The sequence below is a fragment of the Pezoporus flaviventris genome, unplaced genomic scaffold (genome assembly GCF_033815535.1).
Source record: "Pezoporus flaviventris isolate CSIRO_AGI_PZ_B2104156 unplaced genomic scaffold, CSIRO_AGI_Pfla_v1 ptg000037l, whole genome shotgun sequence".
Taxonomy (NCBI): domain Eukaryota; kingdom Metazoa; phylum Chordata; class Aves; order Psittaciformes; family Psittacidae; genus Pezoporus; species Pezoporus flaviventris.
The window spans coordinates 97390-117554 of record NW_026892585.1 but is presented as its reverse complement, the minus strand read 5'-3'; the positions used below and the strand labels follow the sequence as shown (position 1 = coordinate 117554).

Genomic DNA, 20165 nt, shown 5'->3' with positions numbered 1-20165 from the left:
TTTAGATATGCATGTTTATCACCTCTTTGAAATGGAAAGCTGTCCATCCTGTCTAGCATTTCCCATCCAGCAGAGCCTAAAACTTGTTTTACTCCACCAAGGAGATGTAAAATGAAGGGGGGAAACCTGCAGGACACTCTGCTGAGCTTATTTGGTAGGATGAGATACTTTGCACTTCTCTGTATGCCAAAGAGAACTTTCTTTTAGGACAGGGAGTCCCCAGCAGGGCACCCACGTGTGCATCAGAGATGTTAGTGCTACAGCCACAGTTGTTCTGTAGAACCAGTCTATGCAGCGAGTGTTGGGTTTTGCACTCAAAAATAGGCTTCCTGATGGTTTAGGAGTTAAAAATCAGACATCTTTGCAACACCTACTTGCACACCAGTGTTCTTTCACTCCTTCAAGCCAGAGTCCCTGTTGCAATGGGGAGCGTGCAGCTGGCATCCATCCCTTTTACCCCTCAGACCTTTAGCATCCTTGTGAACAGCAGAAAGTTCTTCCTCTCTCTTTTCCCAGCTAGGGGAAGGTGTTATCATAGAATGGTTTTTGTTGGAAGGGACCTTAAAGCTCCTCCAGCTCTAACCCCTGCCACAGGCAGGGACCCCTTCCACTGGAGCAGCTTGCTCCAAGCCCCTGTGTCCAACCTGCCCCTGAGCACTGCCAGGGATGGGGCAGCCACAGCTTCTCTGGGCACCCTGTGCCAGTGTCCCACCAGCTTCATAGTAAAGAATTTCTTCCTTAACATCTAATCTGAATCTTTCCCTTTCAGTTTAAAACCATTCCCCTTGTTCCTATCACTACATACCCTTGTAACAAGTCTTCTCTAGTTTTCTTGTAGGCCCCTTTACATGTTGAAGGAATGGAGTATTTATTAGTTGCAATCAGAGCAGTAGTGTGGGAGGAGTGAGGTTGACAGAGGTGCTGGAAGTGCTCCCTGTTACCTCCCAAATCCTTGGAATGGGAGATGGGAGCTGCCAGAGGAGCAGCGAGCAGAAGCTGTTTGCGAGTTGTGACCCTTTGTTTTATCCCTGGCCAAGGGGGGCTGGTTGTCAGGTGCCCCCTCAGAAACGCTGGCACATTCAGACCATCACAGCGCTGGGAAGACGTGTTGGGAGGGTCCTGCTGCTGTCTGCCCTATGGGGATGTGGCTGGGAGCCTCATCCACATGGGGGGATGCCACAGCTGCAGCCCCCAGCCCTCCCAAACCCGCTTCCTGGAGGCACCATGTCACAATAATGTTCCTCAGCAACAGAAACGCTCTTGGTTTATGTACTCGGAGCCTGACTCTGACCCAGCGGTACCCTCCCTCCGCAGGCTGCCTGAATCAGACCCGAAGAGCGTATGTTAATTTACATCCTCTGTATTCCCCACCATAGGCACATCACAATAGGGCTCCTGTTCCCTCTCATCACCTTCCCTTCCCCGAGCGACACGAGGTTCCTCCCTCCTGCCCACAGCCCTTCAGTGAGCCGAGCACAACTCCCACACCGGTCTCCTTGCCAGAGCTTCTGCTGCTGGTGCCGCTTCCATGCGCAGGCTGCTCTGCTTGCTGGATGCGAGGGCTGCCTTTGAAGCTGTCTGTTGAGATATTTTCTTCCTTCCCCCTCTTGCTTAGCTGCGTTTGGTTATTGCTTTGTGTCCCAGTTTGGGGCGGCAAGGGATGCCTAAACACAGAGGGAAGCTGCAAGCAGAAGATGCTTCTTAGAGAGGTGGGAGCTTTGCATGATCAGCGGCCTCAGTCCCAGGAGCCGCATGCACTTTCCTGCTGGGGGGTCCCTTGGTGCTCATCCCGCGCTCATCTCCCACGAAGTGATGCCCCAGGGCATTTTAACCCCACAGGTTTGTGTATCGGGGCTGTGTCTGGTGGGTGTCCTCCACCACAGGAAGTCTCCTACCCATAAGCAGATTTCTCTACTCAATTCCACTTCTTTTCACTACTTGCCATAGTCAGTAATAGGATACACATGAGAGTGTTGTTTGCCATTGGCAGCTCTCTGCTGACTGGCATGGAAAACCCATTGGAAACTGATCATTTGGATTATTAGGGTTTTTTTTTTCCAGGCCATCCCGTATGTGATGCTCTATTGCTAATTTGTTCCTGATCCCACGAGTAGCTCTAGTCTTCAGATGAGGAAATGCTCCTGATGCCTTCTTTTACTGATGATCCCTTGTGTGGCTTCCTTTATTTTACAAAGTAGATCTGGAGGCACAAGCAGGAAGAGGGGGGAAAAAAAGGATTAAAATGACAAATTGACCAAAAAGCTTAAAATGGCAAAAAATATGTGGGCTGCAGTCTTCCAAAAAGCCAGGAATAAATAAGGCTTCTTTTAAAGTGCTTTGAAGAGGAGGTTGCTGATAATGTTTTATCTTTTTCAGTGAGATACCCAACTGCTTTAGATAAAGTGCCCTAAAAGCTAGCCCATGTTAACAGAACTGTCTCAGAATAGACTTTGCTGGGTGCTTTTTGTGAACGAGAGTTTGCACTATTGACAAAAATCATGGAAATAAATGGAAGAATATACCTGCCTGGGGTAGATGTGTTGTTGTGATAGCGCTCGATTGAAGCCTCTTGTGCGCTAGACCTGTACGTGCAGGCTTGCATGCAATAGTCCCTGCTGATTGGTAGGGGTTTGCTCTCTCTTGGAATACCTTGACTTCTGAACAGAGCAGTTATGAGTTTCTTAAATAGAGTCCAGTGTTCAGTGGCACTCCTCAGACGTTTCTGCCTACACATAAATGCTGCTTTTCAGTCCTTTGATGTGTTTCTCTCTCCTCAAGTTTTATCCTACTTTGATCAAAACCAGCCGAAATCAGGACACGAGCAGGGCAGGAAGAGCTTAAGTCTTGAGGAACCTGAATTGATTCCCAGCCTCACTCAGCTTCACTGCAGTTACACCAGAGACCTTTTTTTGTCATCTCACTTTAGGAGGCACCCTATGGCAGTGGAAAGCAGTTTGGGTGTAAAATGGGTGTGAACTGGGATGCTTTTTGCTGGTAGAGGCCTGTGAACGGGGGGATGTGGAGCTGTTGGAGTGAGGCCAGAGGACTCCATGGGGATGCTGTGAGGGCTCCGGAGCCAGGCTGAGAGAGCTGGGCTGGGTCAGCCTGGAGAAGAGAAGGCTCCTGAAGGGGAGACCTGAGAGCAGCTCCAGTGCCTGAAGGGGCTGCAGGAAACCTGGAGAGGGGCTTTGGGCAAGGGAAGCTTCACTTTAATTCAGTAGCATTCTAACATGTAGCAAATACATGCCCCACTTGAATGCTGATGCGGGGCTCGGATGCAGCGATGCTGATCCGGACTGGATCAGGACAGCAGTTTGTTATTTTGGCCTGGACAAAAAGTCGTGGTAAGTGGCTGACCCCTGCTCTCCGTAAGAACTGTCTCTCCAGCAGCCATCGCTTCCGTCTGCTTGGTGGGTAGGGGCTGTGAGCTCCAGCACCAGCTCTGGTAAGGTAATGTTTAGTTTGGCAAAGATTAACGATGTGCAAGAGAAGTTGCAGGGCCTTTGTGCAGAGCTGAGGGTGTCAAAAGCCTCAGGTCTGTCAGCTCTGGGCTCATGTTGCTTTGCTGCATTCTTTATTTATATACTTAAAGCTCAACCCTAGCATTTTGTGCTCCTGTAAATCTCTGCACCCCACCAAACGAGGCACAGCACCAGGTGGTCTGAGTCACGGTCCTCCCCCAGAGGAGACAGGACCAGGGAGGCAGAAGGTGGGAGCAAATCTGGACCAAGCGCCCCTGAAGATGTGAGTGCCAAGGGTAGGTGAAATAGCAGGAGGTGTTTCTCCTCCTCGTGCCATTTCTCCTGGCTCCCTCCTCCATTGAAACTGGCACTCGCAGCCCCTTGCCACCGGGCCCCTGGGCACTTTGCCCAGTTCACAGCTGCTGTGGGGAGCTGCTATTTTGCTCTTCTCCTACTATAATAGCATCCTTATGAGGCTTCCCCCAGCCTGTCTGTGCTCTGCAATGGAAAGCTGCATGTTTCCGTGTGCGGCTTGTGCTGTGGTGTTTGGGTTTATTTAGGATGCTCCTGGGAGCGCATCTTAACTCCAGAAAGGAAAAAAAAAAGGAATTAGGAAAAAAAAATAAAAAAGGAAGAAAAGCGAGGAAAAATAATGGAAATCCTAGTTTGCAGCAGGAGTCAGGCAGAAGAAGGTAGAAACAAGTGGGTTTGTGTGAGAAAATGGCTCTTGCTGAGCTGGCTGTGGTGGTGTGGGTCAGTGACAGAGCAGGCATCTGCCTTCTGCTGGGCAGGCTTGGGAGCGCTCTGAAAACACTGGGAAATCTCAGCTTTTCAGTGTAAAGCCAGTGATAAGGGTTGTCTGCTTAGAGAAAATGCCAGAGATGGGGGCCTGTTCTCAACAGGGACTTGGTGCATTCTTGATGCAGTGCAGGGTATGGGGGGTCCTGCCAGATGGTGTTTAAATATTTGGTGTATTTTATTGTACAGAGAATACCTGCTCTGTCTTGGTGGCGGGTTCATGCAGGCTTACACCCCTTATCCTGGCAATCGGGCAGAATTACTCCAGATGCCTTTTACACAGTCCTTTCCAAGTTAGGCCATCATCACTTTTCCCTCCCTTACAGTTTATTCCCTTTCTCTCACTTTACAGCCCAAATGATTCCAGCCCCCTCCCACCTCCTGTGCCTTGCCTCTACGCAGTGGTTTCCCCTAAGCTCTACCACATTGTCTGCAGACCCTTCACACACACAAACACAGGTTGCACCATTCCCACCAATCTTCCCCTAACAGGAGCTTCTTCCCCCTTTCTGTCTGACTTCCAGTAGGATAAAATAGTAGATTTTTAGGGAAACTTTTGCTGTCATTGCTTCACATGCTCTTGCACTCTCATTACACAGCACAGAAGATTCAAAGGGTGGAATAGCATTCTCGTAGCTTTAGCTTCAGTTCTGTACTTACTACCAACATGTGAAACAGGTTTCTGGCCACACTGTGTCTGTGCCCCTGGACCATGTCATGTTCACTCTGCCATCACATCTCCCATTTGGCCTCTTTGTGGACCTGAGCACATTTACCAAAGCAAATCCTTTATGTAATTACGTCTAAGGCAGAAGGGGGATTTCAGAATGAGTCTGGTTTTTGTGTTGACTGTTGCAGTCTGCAGTGTACAGGGTTCAACTCTAACCTTTCAAAGGAAAACAAATAGCTTGCATTTACTTCTAAATAGATCTCCTGCTTCAGAACACAAAGTAAGTAGTTAGAGAGTTGTAGGAAAGGAAGAGTCTGCTGGCTGATTAGGCATGTAGATTAATGACACTGGGGGGAAAAGTGCAGTGATTTATGGCTGTGTGGAAAGAAGCGCAGTGATAGCAGTCAGGTTCTTAGAGACGGAGTCTTTCATTGCTGGAAGGTTGTAAGCCTTTCTGTATCCATAACTCACTAGTTGGTTACTGGAAATAGCACTATTTGAAGGCATTATTTACCCTTCTAGGCAGGATCGATGTGTTTCCAGAGATGTGTGTGTTTCTGTGCATGTTATTGGTAGTTTCAAATCAATAGTGAGAAGTAAACTTGAAGCCAAATACTACAACCTTAATCCTTCTGTGCAGAGATGTCCTTTGGCTCTGATTTAATATGAGTGAAAGGAAAAAGGGAAAAAAACCAAAACTGAGAGTATGGTATTGACATAGTATTCACTGGAGGGGAAAAACGTGTGATTTTTCAGGTACTTCCTATACATGCAGTGAAGGGGATGGGGCAATGGAACAACTACACAGGTCTGATGGTCACTGATGGTTTCATATAGCTGTAGACGGCTTGCCCTGTGCTGGTGGAAGTGTATCCTGTTTCAAAGGGTGGGGTAACCTAATTTAAGTGGTTTGTTCCATTCCTCATTTCCCTGGCTAGCAGATCGGTTTTGTGATCAAAGTGATGTTATTGAATGTGTTTGAATGGTCGATGTTAGTATCAGGTAAATCACTGCTGTCCATCCTGGAGAGTTTATTTTCCTGTACTACAGATAAGTCCCAAGAAATGCTTCCCTTTGATTTGGGGGAGAAAAGATTGCTCCTTTGCAGCGATGAAAAATGTAGGTCTCTGAAGCCATAAATCATTCCAGTGCAGGCTTTAGAATGAGGTATGGCAAGGCATGTCACCTCAGCTTTTTCTTCTTCGAAGAATAGTCTAGTTGAATTCTTTACATCCTTGGTTACATGCCAGAACTCAAGGGGGGAAATCATGTGTGTTTTTTTTACTTACATGACCAGCACAGTCGTGCTGTAACTACCTGAGGCAGAGATCTCACTGGAGCAGACTGCACAGGTGGAGGATGTCGCAAAGGTTTTACTCCTTCATTTCAGAACCCTTTTTAAATGGCAATGAAACCATCTTTTTCTTTTTCTTGGACATAGCTTTTTTGCGTGTGTTTGGCCGTTCCAGGCAGATCTTGGGGTTTAAGAGTCCTGACAGCACTTATTACAATCCGTCAAGTACTTTGTGAGCTCTGGGTTTGCAGAATCGTAGCTAGCACCGCACAAGTCACAATGGATTTAATCTTCCCTTTTCTGTGGATCCTTCAGTTGATTCATGCAGCTATTTTTGTTCTTGTGGCACTGCCTGGACTCTCCGATATCAATGCAGCTATCACTTGAACCACTTATTAATATGAGATGTGCTGAAAAGCTGGTGTTCTGTAGACATGTTTTTCAGCGCACTGCTTTCGTCAGTGACACGAATGTGAAAACAGGGTTTACCTGAAAGTGATTACAGCTTACTCGTTATAAATTGTGGTGCATGATAACACGTAGGTTCATTCAGACACATGGCACATCTGCACATTGCCTTTCTGCATGGTTCCAGACCAGGTTGGACAGAGCCTTGGGTGCCGTGGTTTAGTGTGAGGTGTCCCTGCCCATGGCAGGGGGTTGGAACCTGATGATCTTAAGGTCCTTTCCAAACCTAACTATTCTATGATTCTCTGGTTCCTGGATGTTCAGCCCAATCATTTACCTTAACTGGAAGGACACACGAATAATGGGATTGAATGAAACAGTCCAACAGCAGTGTACTGAACATCTGGTTTGTGTGTTCATCAGGAAAGCCAAAGTGTGTAACCTAGTTCTTAATTCAAAGGACTGAATCCAAACCCCCATTCTTAGTCTTTGTTGTCATTCTTGTTAGGTAGAAGCTTTGCTTCTGTTAATGAAATGTAATGTCAGCACAAAGACAGTGGTTCTGAAATTCCCCGAATCCATTTTCGCCTACAACCTCCACTGTGTCCACCCAGAGCAATACCCTGCTCTCAGCCCACAGTCCTGGGCAGCTAACCAAGCCCTGCAGGGCATTGCCTGCATCCAGTCTTGGGGGTCATACATCTCCTTTATTAATATGCCCGTCAGAATTAAGGAAAGAAGTAGGTGACAGAGCTGCAGGATTTGCAGTGGAGGGTGGTCGAACTCTGGCTCAGGTTACCCAGAGAGGTGATGGATGCCCCAGCCCTGGAGACATTGAAGGCCAGGCTGGATGTGGTTCTGGACAGCCTGATCTAATTGAAGATGTCCCTGCTCACTGCAGGGGGGTTGGACAAGGTGACCTTTGAAGTCAAACCAAACTGTTCTGTGGTTGTAGACATAGTAGATGGACTTTCAAGGTCTGTTGGGTTTGGGAGAAGAAGGCTAGCAAAGAGGAGAGGCATGAAGAGCAGAGGTGGAGAGGCTGCTCCCATATTGCTAGCTGGTGTGTTTGTGGTTCACGTGGATGAGTAGGGATCTTTGTTTCTCTTGGTATTAAAAAGACATGAACCTGGTGCATGGCTCCCCTTCCACTTAGAGCTGGAGCTAGAGTCGTCCCTGGAGTTGACTGGAGGCAACGGAAGGGACAATGCAAGCAGGGCAGGGACAGGTTTGGACCCTGCGCAGCTCTCTGTGTGTGTGCATGCCTTAAACAGGACAGACCTCACAACACAGGGTTTGCACTGGTGCGTGCAAGAACGTGGAGGTCTTTGCAGCTGCTCACCCCTCTGTTTTGTTTGTGTCTCAGCTAAAGGAGATGGGGAGATGTGAAGCTGTAACGCAGCGTGCTGTTAGTACATTTCCATCCATTTATGAGGCGTGCTGAGCAATGTGTCCAGCCCCTTCTGTTTTCCTTTCCTTTAAAAACTCTGCTCCCTCCCTTTTCCTGATTTTCTGCCCATTCAAAGAGTCGGGTCTTTTTTATTCATCATTAATACCCAGAACTTGAGTGCTTTCATTTTTACGCTTTCCTATGGGAAAAACTGCCTACTGGAATCCTGTCCTTGCTTTCCTTCTGCAGAGCCAGCTGTTTGCCAATATGTTACAGTGAATTTTCATTTGGTGTGTGCCGTTTCATGTAATTGTGTATTTGAAGGGAAGCAGCACCCAAATGTGTGATCCTAATCATGGGTAACTCTCCTTCTATTTTCTTTGACTTCACAAGTGTGTTATTTGACATGTTAATTATTACACTGGTATATGACTAAGGCCACAGATATCTCCTCATTTTTCCCCCTCCCCTCACTTAACATTTTGCTTGAGCAGATCAGTACATTTTGTCTGTGAAAAGCCCTGGATTAAATGCCACCCACAAATGATTTGCTGCATGTTTTCCTTTGCCGGAGGAGGTTGTCAGACACTGGGGGGTACCATGTAATATTGGCTGACCTGAGCCTTCAATTAACAAACAAGAAAGTTTACAGCAACTGTCATATTAACTTTGCACATCATTTCACTGGGGCAGAAGCGCTTTGTCACACAGCACCTAGGTCTTGCTTTGCTTACCTCAAGGCACAAAGCACAAACAGGAAAGAAGCAAACAGTGTTCTGCAAACATAAATGCAGGGAAGAGGTTTCTGTCTCTCCACCATTCCTGGGTGAGCCCAATACAACCCAACCCAGTGGGTTTTGACTTGTGTATGTGGGTCAGAATTGTTTCGAACAGAATCCTTGGATCTGAGGGGAGCACCTGGTTTTAACCCTGCGAGAAGCCAGTGGACTGTGTTCACATTGTCTGTTACCAGCATGAAGACAGTGTAGATGGTGTTTACGTGTATTTTGATGATGGTTTTGGACTCTAAAGCCAAATTTCAAATTGGTAGAGGATTGCTGTTCACTTCCCTTCCTATTACTATTAATTTTACCCTCCACTTCCTCAGGCCAGTCCTTAAGGAAGGTTTTCCCTCAGCCAGCTGCTTCCCAAGCCATAATTTATAATCTAATTTTCTCCATACTTACCCTTTCTTTTCCTATTTCCTTTAAGCTGACCTTCTAACAAAATCTCATTTCTTCTTATCCTTCAGCCTTCATTTTCTGTTGAAATACAGCATCTGTCAGAGTCTTTTCTTCCCCTTCTGACTTTCCCACTCCTTCATGTATTTTAGTGCTAGCCATCAACCAGATGCCTTTCTCCACGTGCTGATGCTCCCCACTGGAACCTCTGTTCCTGCTCTGGTCACTTTTCCTGCTAGGTGAATTCCTTTTTCTTTTGTCTGCTGCTGTCTGTTAACACTCATTGTCAAACCATCCTCTTACCCAGCCCTTTAGCCACGTACCCTTCACTGGAAATATGTGGTAGCCCTTTATCTTTTTCAGTCATGCTCAAGCTGCTTTTTGCTCACAGCCAGAGCCACTGCCACTGTAAGTGGGTTTAATGGAGAAAATAAATAGTGATGTTACCAAAGGACTGGAGCTCTCCTTCATATCCAGTGGTTCTCCATCAGGGTCTGTGTATCCAGCGGAAGAGTGAGTGCAACTCATGGAATTCTGGGAGCTCCTTTGGAAAGCACAAGTCAGGCTGTGGCCCCAGGCTCTTCCTGCAGAGGTGGAGTAGCCCAGGGGTGTAATATCACAGTGCAGCAGTTAGTGGCCCCTTTCCACTGAACACAGTTTGCATCCAGTAGGAGGATGAGCCAGGAATCTTGCGCAGGGAGCAAACTTTTCTGTATCAGCCTCTTCAGGTATAGGCGCTCCTCAGACCCCTCCCTTGCTTTTATCAGCCACCTCGTTTCATGGTGCTCACCAGTCTTGTGCTCATGACCCTAGGAATCTTATTCCTCCCTTCTTACAGGAATATAATGAATCCTCTTTTCCTCTCCCACAGTCTTGGATTAACAGGTCTCAGCCTCTCAGCTCCCAGGGGCTGTGTGATTTCAGTCTGGTTTCCCACACCTGTGATTCATCAGTCAAGGAAATATAAAAAGCTGAAAAAATCAAGAACTTCTCTGAAATGTGCAACATCTTCATGCCTCACGTCATCTTCAGCTCCTTCTTTCTTCATCACTGACCTTCTGCATCTCAGGATCCAGTGAAGGGTCAGGCTCCTTCAGGTCCCTTCCTTCTTTTCCTCCCCAGAGGGCAGGCAATTTACTTTGGTCCTGAAGCTCTCAACAAGGTCTCACATTGAAGAGATCTATTACTATAGCATGAAGTTTCAGACATCTGCTATAAACCTTTTAAACACCCTGAGTGGAGCTGCTGTCACATCTCTGCTCCATCATCACATCTGCCCGGCGCGCTCATTTGTTCGTGCTAGGTGTTCCTGCGCGGCGATAGTCGCTGCTGAACTGGATAATGACATTGATGCTGGTACCATGTGGAAACAGTGTTCAGCTCAGTAAAAACATTGCATTGTTTCAGGTATCTTCTCTTCAGACTGAAAGATATCTTGGTTCATAGAAATACAATAATATTATATTAATATATATAATATTATATTCTATATAATTATATAGAATATCTACATTATATAATCATATATTCTCTAATACAATAATATTAATATAATAGGATATAATAGGCTGTAATAGGATAGGATATAATGTAATTAATATAAAATGTAATATAATAAGAAGTAGAATCACAAGCAGGAGGGTTTTTTGAAAAGAGAAAGAGGAGAAGGAAAGAAGGAAATAAAGAGGCAAAACCTCAGCACTGCAAACTTTTTTTTCACTATGGGTTTTAAATTCTGCAGAAAATTAAGAGAGAAAATATATCAGAGCTTATACCTGCTAAGCCCTCTGACAGCTGCTTTCTCATCCTGCTGCCTGAAAGCAAATCAACTTAATTATTCCTGTGTATTCCTATGTACGTCCAGATGGCTTAGAACTGCTCTTTATCACTGACTACAGTAACTGTCCTTGTGCTCTGGAATAGTTAAGATTGAAAGCTGATCCTTTTTGTTTGTTTGTTTCTTCATTTGTGTTTTGGTTTGGGGGTTGGTTTTTTTGGTGTGTTTTTTTTTGTTGTTGCTGTTTTATTTTGGAATTCCAGAGTAGATGGACTGTAATAGAGGGAATGGTCTGGGATTTGGAATCTCTTGTCAGTGGTTAGGTTGTGCTAGCACTGAGTTTAAATTCACTCGTGTAGGATGGCATGTTTGGGTTAATACTCTGAGTTCCTGTGGAGTGGAAGCTTGGAACAGACTGTGTCTGAGAGACTACTGTAGTGAATTCACAGACTGCAATATGTGGAGATGGTTTGGAGGCACAGCATCGTATTATCTTCCAAGGACATTGAAGTCTCTCAGGATGACTCTTGTGAGTACCCTGACAGTATAACCACTGATCTAGTTAAGACAATTTATCCTCTGGAACAGTCTAAAACATCGCCTTGAGTTACCTGGTGTGCACACTAACCATGTAAAGCTTTCATTAAAGGAGCTGACGGGTTGCTTGTAAACTGAAGTAATTTCCTTTGCCTTCACAATTAGATTTTCTTTATGGGCTCCTTTGTCAGGACATGCTGTTCATTAAGACTGATTTGGCCATTTCATTCTGCAGCCTTACTTTTGCCTGCCCTGTGGATTTAACTGAAGGAAATCCCTTTGCGAATGGAATGATCAAGCTGCATCTCAATCACCAAATGATGTTTTCTCCTGCATTCTTTTTACCCTGTATAAGCCCAGCTGCTTCATTTCAGGAACATTCCGATAGGAAGGAAACGAGGTGTGAATTCCTGACAACCGACTGGCAAGGAGATGTCTTCCCTCCAGTTTTCTGGTTGTTGGCTTGTTGGTTTTCAAATGGTCATGTGGAAGACCTAGGGAATGAAGCCTTCAGACTTCTCACATCTCAGATGCTTCAAGTCTGGTTGTAGAGGGGGGGCTCTGGATATAGTGCAGTCTAGTGGCTGCTCTTTTATCATCTGGTGTAGTGACGTAGGGAATCCTGCCCTGCAGGACTTGCTAGTTTTGAGCCAAATTAAGAAAGCATTGGACTAAGCACATCCTTGTAATGTGGGCTTGGGTTTTACCTAAATCTTGTCTGTGCAGGAGAAGGGTGGACTGTCCAGATTGATGGCAATCAGTCAGCCTAATGTACGGACATACACAAGCCCCTGAGGCAGTCACCATGGAGCAAGCAGTGTAATGTGTGTCCCAGGACACTAAGGGTACAAGTTAGTGGCTTCTGTGATGGTCTCTGGATGTGTTCTTGCTGCTGTGGGAGGGTCATTGCGTGTGGAGGGCATGCTTATTCAAGAGGAACACTGATGCTGTGGGGAAATGATGGGAAGGGCTCATCTCCTGCCTGGTGCTCCACTGGTGGGTGGTGTGAACGTTACATTTCCAGGAGCTTGCAGGCAGTGGTAGGTGTCTGAGCTGGCAGCCTGTCTTCTGCAGTCAGTGCCAAAGCCAAACTTTGCTTTGTGCTTCCCATAGTTCCAAACAAGCTGCTGGGATGCGGTCAGTGGGACAGTTGCTGTAAAGTTTGACCTCGATAAACTCCTTTCTGACAATGACAATTTCTCTTTCTTCATTCTGTCCCCTTGTTGTAGAGCCCAGGTGTTTTGGTGTCCTTTGCTCCATCCTGAAAGGGAGAGACTTTATTTGCATAGGTGAAAGTTGACATGGGAAGACAGAGAAGCAAGGCTAAAAGAGGGGAGAGATGAGGTCAGATGAACTAGGTCACAAAGCTAGACTAAAACAGCTTGACAAGATACATAATTTAATCTTACAGCGATGCTGAGCGTAGGAATAGAAGACACATTAGGGGATAAAGTCCTATGTGATTAAATGAAAAAGAAGTAGTCCTTTTTTCCTCCTGTCTTTTTCTTCATGTTTTCATTGTACTTAACTTAGTCATAATGCAGAACTTGGGATTCTCTCACCGCACAAGAGGTCATCAGATGAAGAGGGCACGATTTAAGGCAAATGTGCCCTCGGAAACATTCCTTTCTTAGTAAGGGTAGCGAAGCATAATGTAATTAAAACAACCCTCTACAGCGTTTATGTACAATTACACTGAGTAGAGAATACCTTTAATTTCATTGTAAGGTCAGACACACGGGGAGGAAGGGTAGATGCTGTCTCTCAGACGGCCGTAATCACAGGCTGGCAGCTCAACTTTGGAAATTAAACAGATTAGAAGTTCTTGGCAGTGATTCCTAAAAGCTCAGGAGACTCAGTGCAATCAGCAGCTTTGACATTTTGGCCAGCTAGTTAAATAGTGTTGGCTTTAAACATTACAGGGCAAGTGATGTGATCACCCCCTTGTGTGCTGGGCTGGGGGCATGCCCTTTCTGCCTTCTCTCTCGGGAGCAAGGGAAGTCTCTAAACCAAGGAGGTCTTTGGTGATAGCCTGTGAATAACCTTCCAGATCATAGCAAGGAAGAGGAACCTGCGTTGTTCACATGTTAACCGCAGCACTGAGTACCAGAGAGGGAAGACAAGTGTTTATACAGGATTTTGCATCTAAGCGTCAGTGACAGCACCCGAAGTCTACTGAGCTCGAGCCTCCTTTGCATTGCTTAGCCAAGAATGAATGCTGCTTCCTATGGCTGGTTCAGAGATCGGACTGCAAAGCAGGTCCACATACATGCAGCTCCCTAAAATACAGTTTCTATTCATTTATTTTATGGGAAAACCTATTCATAGAGACAGTTTCCCCAATGTGAGTGCCTGAATTGAAGAAACCAAATCTGTCTGTAAACAGCAAAAAACTAGCTCTGTACATATTTGAATGGATGCATGAGCAATTGCAGGACTCAGTTTGCTTGCAAATCTGGTTTGGTGATGAAAAGATGAAGGTGATTTTGTAGTGGTGGTTACTATAGGAGTGTTGTGTGCTTAGTTTAGCAGTAATACTATGTCTGTCTGTTTAAAATCGCAGTAATTTGTTGCTTCCTAATGGCCAGGGGATTTGATGGCATGAGCGGTGATGGGGCTCTCATATTTGAATTAAGCTACCTGGGTTTGTATGCTTCTTTTGCGTGATACTGCAGAAATGATGACTGTAGGCTGGCTATGGAGCCATGTGTACCAAAGTGCAGGTAGCACAGCTTCTCAGCAGGCCTGAGAAAGCAGAAGTGAAGCTGTGGGCCCAATGTCGCCTTCTCTGTGAAGGTGAAAAGTTAAGCCCAGACAGGAGTGTTGGGAGGTGCCAAGAGCTGAATACGTTTTCAATGGGCAAGGTGAGTTGCCAGTCTCTCCCCTCTTCTCCATTCCTGATGGTTAATAAGTCCTATACATAAACATCCAAAATATAAATGAGAATTAAGTAGCAGCAGTAAGTAGTCATTGTCAGGAAGGCAGGGGGAGGAAGACAAGATATTTTTAACCATCCAACTTGTCACTGGGATCGTCTGCTTCACTTTTTCCCACTGTTTCTTTGAGGACGTTTCCTTCACTGCGTTTCCTAAGGCCTTCTGGGTGCTAAACCAAGGCCAAGTGAAATCAGGAGGAGTATGGCACCCACCTTGTTGGGCACCGTCCATTGAACGTTCAGGTGTTGGGTGTTGGGCCTTCTGTTGTTCCCGCAGTGTGACAGCACACAGTTCCTCAGTTGGACTGGAGTGCAGTCCCGGAGGTGTTAATGGGGTGGCAGTCAGGAGGAGTTGGTTTCCCATGGGGCAGTAGCTGATTCCCACTGGCACACCAGCGAAGCAGCTCTTCAGAGGGATTTAGCTGCATGTGGCCACCATCTAAACCCAGACTGTTCTGGGTGTGAAATTAAGAGTATGCGGGTGTACTTCAGCTGCCTGAAGGGGCTGCAGGAAACCTGGAGAGGAGCCTGGGACAAGGGATGTAGGGACAGGCCAAGGGGAACGGCTTTAACCTGCCCGAGGGGAGACTGAGATGAGCTCTTAGGCAGAAGCTCTTCCCTGTGAGGGTGCTGAGGCGCTGGCACAGGGTGCCCAGAGAAGCTGTGGCTGCCCCATCCCTGGCAGTGTTCAAGGCCAGGTTGGACACAGGGGCTTGGAGCAAGCTGCTCCAGTGGAAGGGGTCCCTGCCCGTGGCAGGGGTTGGAGCTGGAGGAGCTTTAAGGTCCCTTCGACCCAAACCAGGCTGGGATTGTGGGATTCTGTGACCGAGGGGGTAGAAGTGTGGCAGGGGCATTTGCTGCCCACCTGAGCCAATTCCTGCAGGAGAAGCATCTTGCTTCTCTTGAAGTCAGGACGGATGTAGCCCCTGTAGTAAGGAGGGAGACTGTATTCAGTTCTTTAATTGCTTAGTTTCATCTGCTGGACACAGCGAAGCTGCCTGCTTAGATTACATCTGAGCAAGGAGTTGCCTCTCGGGAAGCAGAAATAGAAGACACAGTGCAGGCAGTGAGCTTGAAGGCTGCACATATGAAGCGATGAAATATTCATGTGAAAAGAGAACTTTTCAGAGTGTTCAGGGAACCTCTGAGGGGCTGAGCTTCTGTTCTGAGGTACTTGGTGAAAATGGGAGAATAAAGGAAAATTAGCAGTTCAGAAGAAGCTTTTGCCCTCTGTGTAGCTGTTAATTTCTCTCACACCCGCTTTGAGAGCAGGGGTGTGTTGCCATTTCCTACTGGGTTTTAGGTTTGGATTTGGGTGGGATGTGCCTTTCTGAGACTGATAAATTGTTTTTTTCAGCCAACTTAAGCTCAGTATCATATAAACATTTCCAAGTGTGTGATTTGCACTAGCACCACGGAGATGAGTCTGGGATTGCGGAGAGGCAAACAGTAATCTGTGGTATGTATTCATCTGAACTAGAGCCAAGCAATCCCCCTTAGTTAACTGTGTCTCAGCAATTTTCTCCTGATAAAATAATTAATATGCAGATCGATGGCTGCTGCCGAGCTACTCATCATTCTCATTTTCTGGTTTGAATTGTTTATGGCGTTGCTTCAAAAGCAATCCTGTAATATCCTTGGCAAATCAATGTTTCTCCCTCCCTTCGCCCGGCCGATGGTCTCTGAGCAAGTTCTCTGTCCTTCGCTGTGTATGGCCGTGTGTCTGCAGTGTGAGGCTCTCGCAGAACCAGACTGGTTGAGGTTGGAAGGGATCACCTGGTCCAGCCCCCCTGCTCAAACAGCATCACCTACAGCAGGTTGCCCAGGGCCGTGTCCAGATGGGGTTTGCATATCTCCAAAGGTGGAGGCTCCACAACCTCCCTGGACAGCCTGTGCCAGTGATGGGGCACCCTCACAGTAAGAAAGTGCTTCCTGATGTTCAGGGGGGGCCTCCTGGGTTTCAGTGTGTGCCCGTCACCTCTGCACATAAGGAGTAGGGGCAGCAGTGGACCACAGTTGGCAGCTTTGTGCTGCTGCCTGCTGGTCAGGATTGCAGCTCTGAGACCCAGCAGAAGAGCTGTTAAGACCTGACAGACTCTGCAGTCTCTCTTGTGGGCCTGTGTGCGCATTGAGCTGGCAGAACTCAGCATGTCCATCTCCTTAGGACTCCACTCCTCTTTCCTGCTGCTTGGAGTCTGGTGCTTGCCTGCCCCCGTTATGATGAGAGCATCATCTCGGTACCAAGTGCAGTAGAGCCACGCTGCCGCCGCCATGGGCACACAAACCACAGGCAGAGTGGGACTTACAGTGCTGTAACCAGCAGCTGTAATGTAGCTGTTCAGGGAGACAGCCAGGCAATAAGTGACGCTCTTCGCAAAGAACATGACTGCCTTGTTACAGGGCACGTGAGGTTTTGTGGTAAGCTGTGACGCCCTGACACAAGTTGGCTCATTTTCTGGTTATGCTACTGAAACATTGGCTTGAGACCACATAGTACTGATCATCTGCACCCAGAAACCTCCGGGGACCCAGATTCAGTTTTGAAACAGAAACACAGCAAGCGTTAACACAGGTTTTCTTTTCCCTGTCAACCGCAGGTAATGCAGGTGGTGAAAGAACAGATAATGAGAGCGCTCACTACCAAGCCTAGCTCTCTGGATCAGTTCAAGAGCAAGCTTCAGAACCTCAGCTACACAGAAATACTGAAAATACGCCAGTCTGAAAGAATGAACCAGGAAGATTTCCAGTCTCGTCCAATTCTGTAAGTGTTGTTTTTCCTTCCTCGCTCCTTTTTGTATGGGTTAACAAACGGGGATGGCATTTGTGAGCTCATGAGAAAAGCTGCCCAGGGAGCGGTGCTCAAAAGCAGTAGTGCAGCATCTGCTTGCAGTGTGGTATCTGGGCTGCTGGCAATCAGGACTTTGAGTTCAGTTAAACCAGCACCAGCAAATCCCTGAAGGGTCTCACAAGGCTTGTTTGTGTGAAGGGTTTCCTGGCTCTGCATGGTTGTGAGCCTGGGTGCGGTGTTGGTAATGGCTTAAACCTTGAAAACCCAAAACCACCGGAGCCTTGTCTTGTGTCCAAGGGCTTTAAGCATTCCAACTGTCGCTTCCCTGAGTGAGACAGGGAGAAGCCCAGATGAAGAGGAGGCAATTCACACTGGCTCCACAAAAAGGTGGTGCTGTGTATGACTGTGCTTATAGTATTATCTCTGGGGTCATTGACAAGCAGTCACTTACTTGTAAATGATAACATTCTGGCAGCTAGCCAGTGAGATTCTCCTTCCCTTGTGGTTTACTGCGGGGTATCAAATGACAATATCACCACCACAGCTCCTTCCCATCTCTCAGGATGTCCTTTGTTCTGTTATATGAAAAACAGAGGCTGCACTTGGCTCTGGACCAAGTCTGGGCTTGTGACTGAACTGATGACACAGGACAGTGGCGGACGCTGTGGTACACAGATGATGTGCAGAGAATAGCAGGAACCTTTTGAGATCAGCAGAGAAATGATGAGGGCTTCAGAACCATCCCCTGCAATGCCGTGAAATCCTGACCATGCTTCAAGGGGAATGGCTCGTGATTTTCCACATCTCCTTTTCTAGGCAAATGTGTAGAGAAGGGTTTGGACCAGAACATTTCGGGATGCAGAAGCAGAATACTGATTTGGACATTCAACATCGTTGATGGTTTAGTGTGAGGTGTCCCTGCCCGTGGCAGGGGGGTTGGAACTGGATGATCTTAAGGTCCATTCCAACCCTAACTGTTCTGTGATTTGTTTCTGAAGGGTACAGTTATCGAAGTGCGAGCTCTGGGGACACATTCCTCCAGGGCCAGCAGGGCAACAGCAGAAGCATAATCTAAGTAGAATTATGCGCTTGAATTTTGATCATACCAGTGTGGATCAAAGGGAAGTCCTTCTTTTATGTTTTCAGTGCATGAGAAGATAGGACCTAATGCCCAATTAAAACTGATGTCATTCATAGCAATGCATCCATCAAATAGCTACAAATGGCTCCATTGAGTTTTGCATCATTACACTGCTCAGAAATCCCCTGCAAATCCCCTGCAATGTTTAGTGGTTCAAAGCTGCTCAGTACTGCTGAGCTTGTCACCAAAGCTTCTCATTTTCCCTGCTTTCCATATGAGTTTACTGTTTAAGTATAATACAGGTCAAATCTATCCCCTCGCATCATCAGCTAGCCTTGTGAAACTTGCCCTCTGCAAGCTCCTTATTTCCAGTATCACTCTGGCTAGTTGCTGCCACAGTGCAGTCTCCTTCCCCATCATGGAACAGCCAACACAACTAGCTAAAAGCAAGTGAAGTGTTACGAGAGACTCATTTCAGATTCAGGACAAAAGGCTGAGCCTAAAGGCTGTAAAGGCTAAGTAAATCGATAAGGTGTTTAAGCAGTCACAACTGCATTTGCAGAGATCTAACTCTATGCATTTACATTTTGATTGCACCCATGATCACTTATTCTTAACTGTGAAAAGAAATGGTTCTTTCATTTTCCCCTTTGATTTGATTCCCTGTACTGAACTCTCTCAAATTGCATAGATGGCACAATTGATGGGCGTACAGAATCACGGCCTCATTGTAGGGGAAGAAACTGTGAGTGAAGAGAGCAATCGTGGCTCTGCTGTAAATTTTAGAGCCTTGCAGATACACTAAAAGAGATTGCACACAAGGGTGAATGTAAAGTCTGCAGGTCTTGTTTGATTCTGCGTGAGAATATGGCAGTCAGATGATGGCATTTCCTGCCTTGAACATGGTAGAAGTCTTTCTCCTGCTGCTCATTGTATGAAGCACTGAATTTTAAGTTGTCAGGCTGCTGGATGAGAGAAGCTTGAGTCAGGTTGAATTTGAATGTAAGCTGTAAAGTGCTGCCTTAGATCTTTGTAACTCCGACCCCCTTTTTTGCAGGGATTAGTTGTTTCTTTTATATGAGCATTGTTGTATCGTGCGTGATGAAGTTTTCTCCCTTTCTGTTCTCGATCAGGGAAAACAAAAAGTCCGTCAGAACAGAATCAGTTCGAGAATGTGGGATCATTATTGATCATCCAAACTGCCGTCCCACAGCCAAAGGATAAAGGATGGCTGGCTCATCTTGAACAGAACAGGGTGTCCAGGAATCCTGTGGGCCTCTAGAGGACCACACATCTCCTTGATATGTTAAATGGCAGCAGAGATGGGTTAATAGTGGATAGAGGTCTGACGTCCAAGTGCTGGTTAAAGGGGAGCTAATATCAACCAGGGAGTCATTGCCAAGTAAACCTCTGTGTGAAAATCAGCAACATACCAGGAAATGGAGCGACCTGAATGCTTTTCAGTTTTATCTTGCAGAAGGAGCCACTAATGCCTGCTCTGAGTGCATGAGGCGATCAGGAGAGGGCATAGCTACAAACCAGTTCTGGGATTACTTTTCTGTTGTGTTGTAATGACTTAAATAGCTGTAATATGCCCCATAATGGAAGGAAAACAGCTAACAAGAGTCTTAACGCATAGCTGGGGACAGATATAAGTGGTGCTGCAGAAGAGCTAGCATCGTTTTGAATAATATGAATAATTACTCATGATTTCCAGGTATACCAGCAATTCAGGTCTGTTGCTTTAAAAGTAAGTAGCTGATGTCAGTGTTACCTACAGTGCCAAGACCAGTAAGGTCAGAAAAGTAGTGGTCATATATATTACTGTGTGGATTTCTCAACCCT

General features: G+C 46.4%; 1 protein-coding gene across 3 annotated transcripts in view; it reads left to right on the top strand.

Moving 5' to 3' along the window:
• ELMO1 (engulfment and cell motility 1) overlaps nucleotides 1-20165 on the top strand; it is a 222408-nt gene that overhangs the window by 177775 nt on the left and 24468 nt on the right. For all 3 annotated transcript variants that reach the window (XM_061464314.1, XM_061464313.1, XM_061464315.1), the window contains one exon: nucleotides 17049-17212. In XM_061464314.1, coding sequence (XP_061320298.1) covers nucleotides 17049-17212 — 164 coding nt within the window. The remainder of the gene's footprint in view (nucleotides 1-17048; nucleotides 17213-20165) is intronic.